The 1,320-nt window shown below is 41.7% G+C and overlaps 1 protein-coding gene across 1 annotated transcript in view; it reads right to left on the reverse strand.

The window, feature by feature from the left end:
• The window catches only part of LOC107685160 (scavenger receptor class F member 1-like), a 20,937-nt gene that overhangs the window by 14,767 nt on the left and 4,850 nt on the right, over positions 1-1,320 (reverse strand). The window contains exons 6-8 of the mRNA XM_016481676.1: positions 334-462; positions 138-241; positions 11-52 (exon numbers count right to left, since the gene is read on the reverse strand). Coding sequence (XP_016337162.1) covers positions 11-52; positions 138-241; positions 334-462 — 275 coding nt within the window. The remainder of the gene's footprint in view (positions 1-10; positions 53-137; positions 242-333; positions 463-1,320) is intronic.

Below are 1,320 nucleotides of genomic sequence, written 5' to 3' on the forward strand. Positions count from 1 at the left end.
ATTAAAATGCACAAGGGAATCAAAAGCCCTGCTAAGAGACCTGCCCTGCTACCTAGCAGACAGACAAAAAAAAAAAAAAACGGATGAGGAGGATGCGGATACCAGCTGTGAAAACCAAATGTAGTGTCTGGACATACTGTTTGGACAAGCCCCTGTGGCTGGATGGCAGGCATGATTCCCACAGTCACATGTGGAGGAGCAGTTGATGCCATACAGGTTAGGGGGACATGTGCTGTTACAGCTACAACAGAGACTGAACAGTGAGGGACACTTATTTGACACTTACACCAAGTTAAAGTTAAAAACAACCTATATATACCACTGTACCCTCACCTCTCACCCTGGAAGCCAGGAAGACAAATGCAACTTCCTGTCACATGGTCACAGTGGCCATGATGGCAGGTTTTACACAGGAAGTGACAGTCATCTCCGTATGTACCATCTGTGCAGGGTTTGTCACATCTGCAGAGAGGGAGAAGCCCAAAATAAAGTAAACTAAAAGATATTAAACAACCCTGTGTAAAAATCTAAGGTAGCTTGGCAGGTAGAAGATTCAAAATATTATATCTGGACCCAAAATGTGTTTAGGACACTTAAAGGAACACTCCACTATTTTTGAAAATAGGCTCATTTTCCAACTCCCCTAGAGTTACGCAGTTGAGTTTTACGGTTTTCGAATCCATTCAGCCGATCTCCGGGTCTGGCGGTAGCACTTTTAGCTGTAGCTTAGCATAGATCATTGAATCTGGTTAGACCGTTAGCATTAGCGCCTGAAAATAGGCTAACTTCCGTCAACATAACCAACGTGACCACCTGCTTGCACAGCAAGTGCTGGTGACTATTTTCAGGCGCTGCGTAATATCATTGCGCCTGCTGCACCCATGGTACGGCAGCAAAGTTCCTTGATTATTACGCCGGAATGAGAGTATAGTTCCTAGCCATATCAGCCTAGAAAATCGCAACTTTTAATTTTCCGTCGGTCTTAGTACACGATATAACTACAGAAGAGTCAAGTTTTAAATAGGAAAAATATCGAAACTCTTTAGTCATTTTTGAGCGAGATGCTAACGGTTTAATCAGATTCAATGATCTATGCTAAGCTACAGCTAAAAGTGCTACCGCCAGACCCGGAGATCAGCTGAATGGATTCGAAAACGGTAAAACTCAATTGTTTAACTCTAGGGGAGTTGGAAAATGAGCCTATTTTCAAAAATAGTGGAGTGTTCCTTTAAGTCACACTTAAAATGAATTTCATTGCTGTAGGTAATAATGTTTGTTAGACATTAAATTAGGTATTAGGATATTTTCCAATTTAGTTCA

This window comes from Sinocyclocheilus anshuiensis, unplaced genomic scaffold (genome assembly GCF_001515605.1).
Source record: "Sinocyclocheilus anshuiensis isolate Anshui unplaced genomic scaffold, SAMN03320099.WGS_v1.1 scaffold914, whole genome shotgun sequence".
Classification (NCBI taxonomy): domain Eukaryota; kingdom Metazoa; phylum Chordata; class Actinopteri; order Cypriniformes; family Cyprinidae; genus Sinocyclocheilus; species Sinocyclocheilus anshuiensis.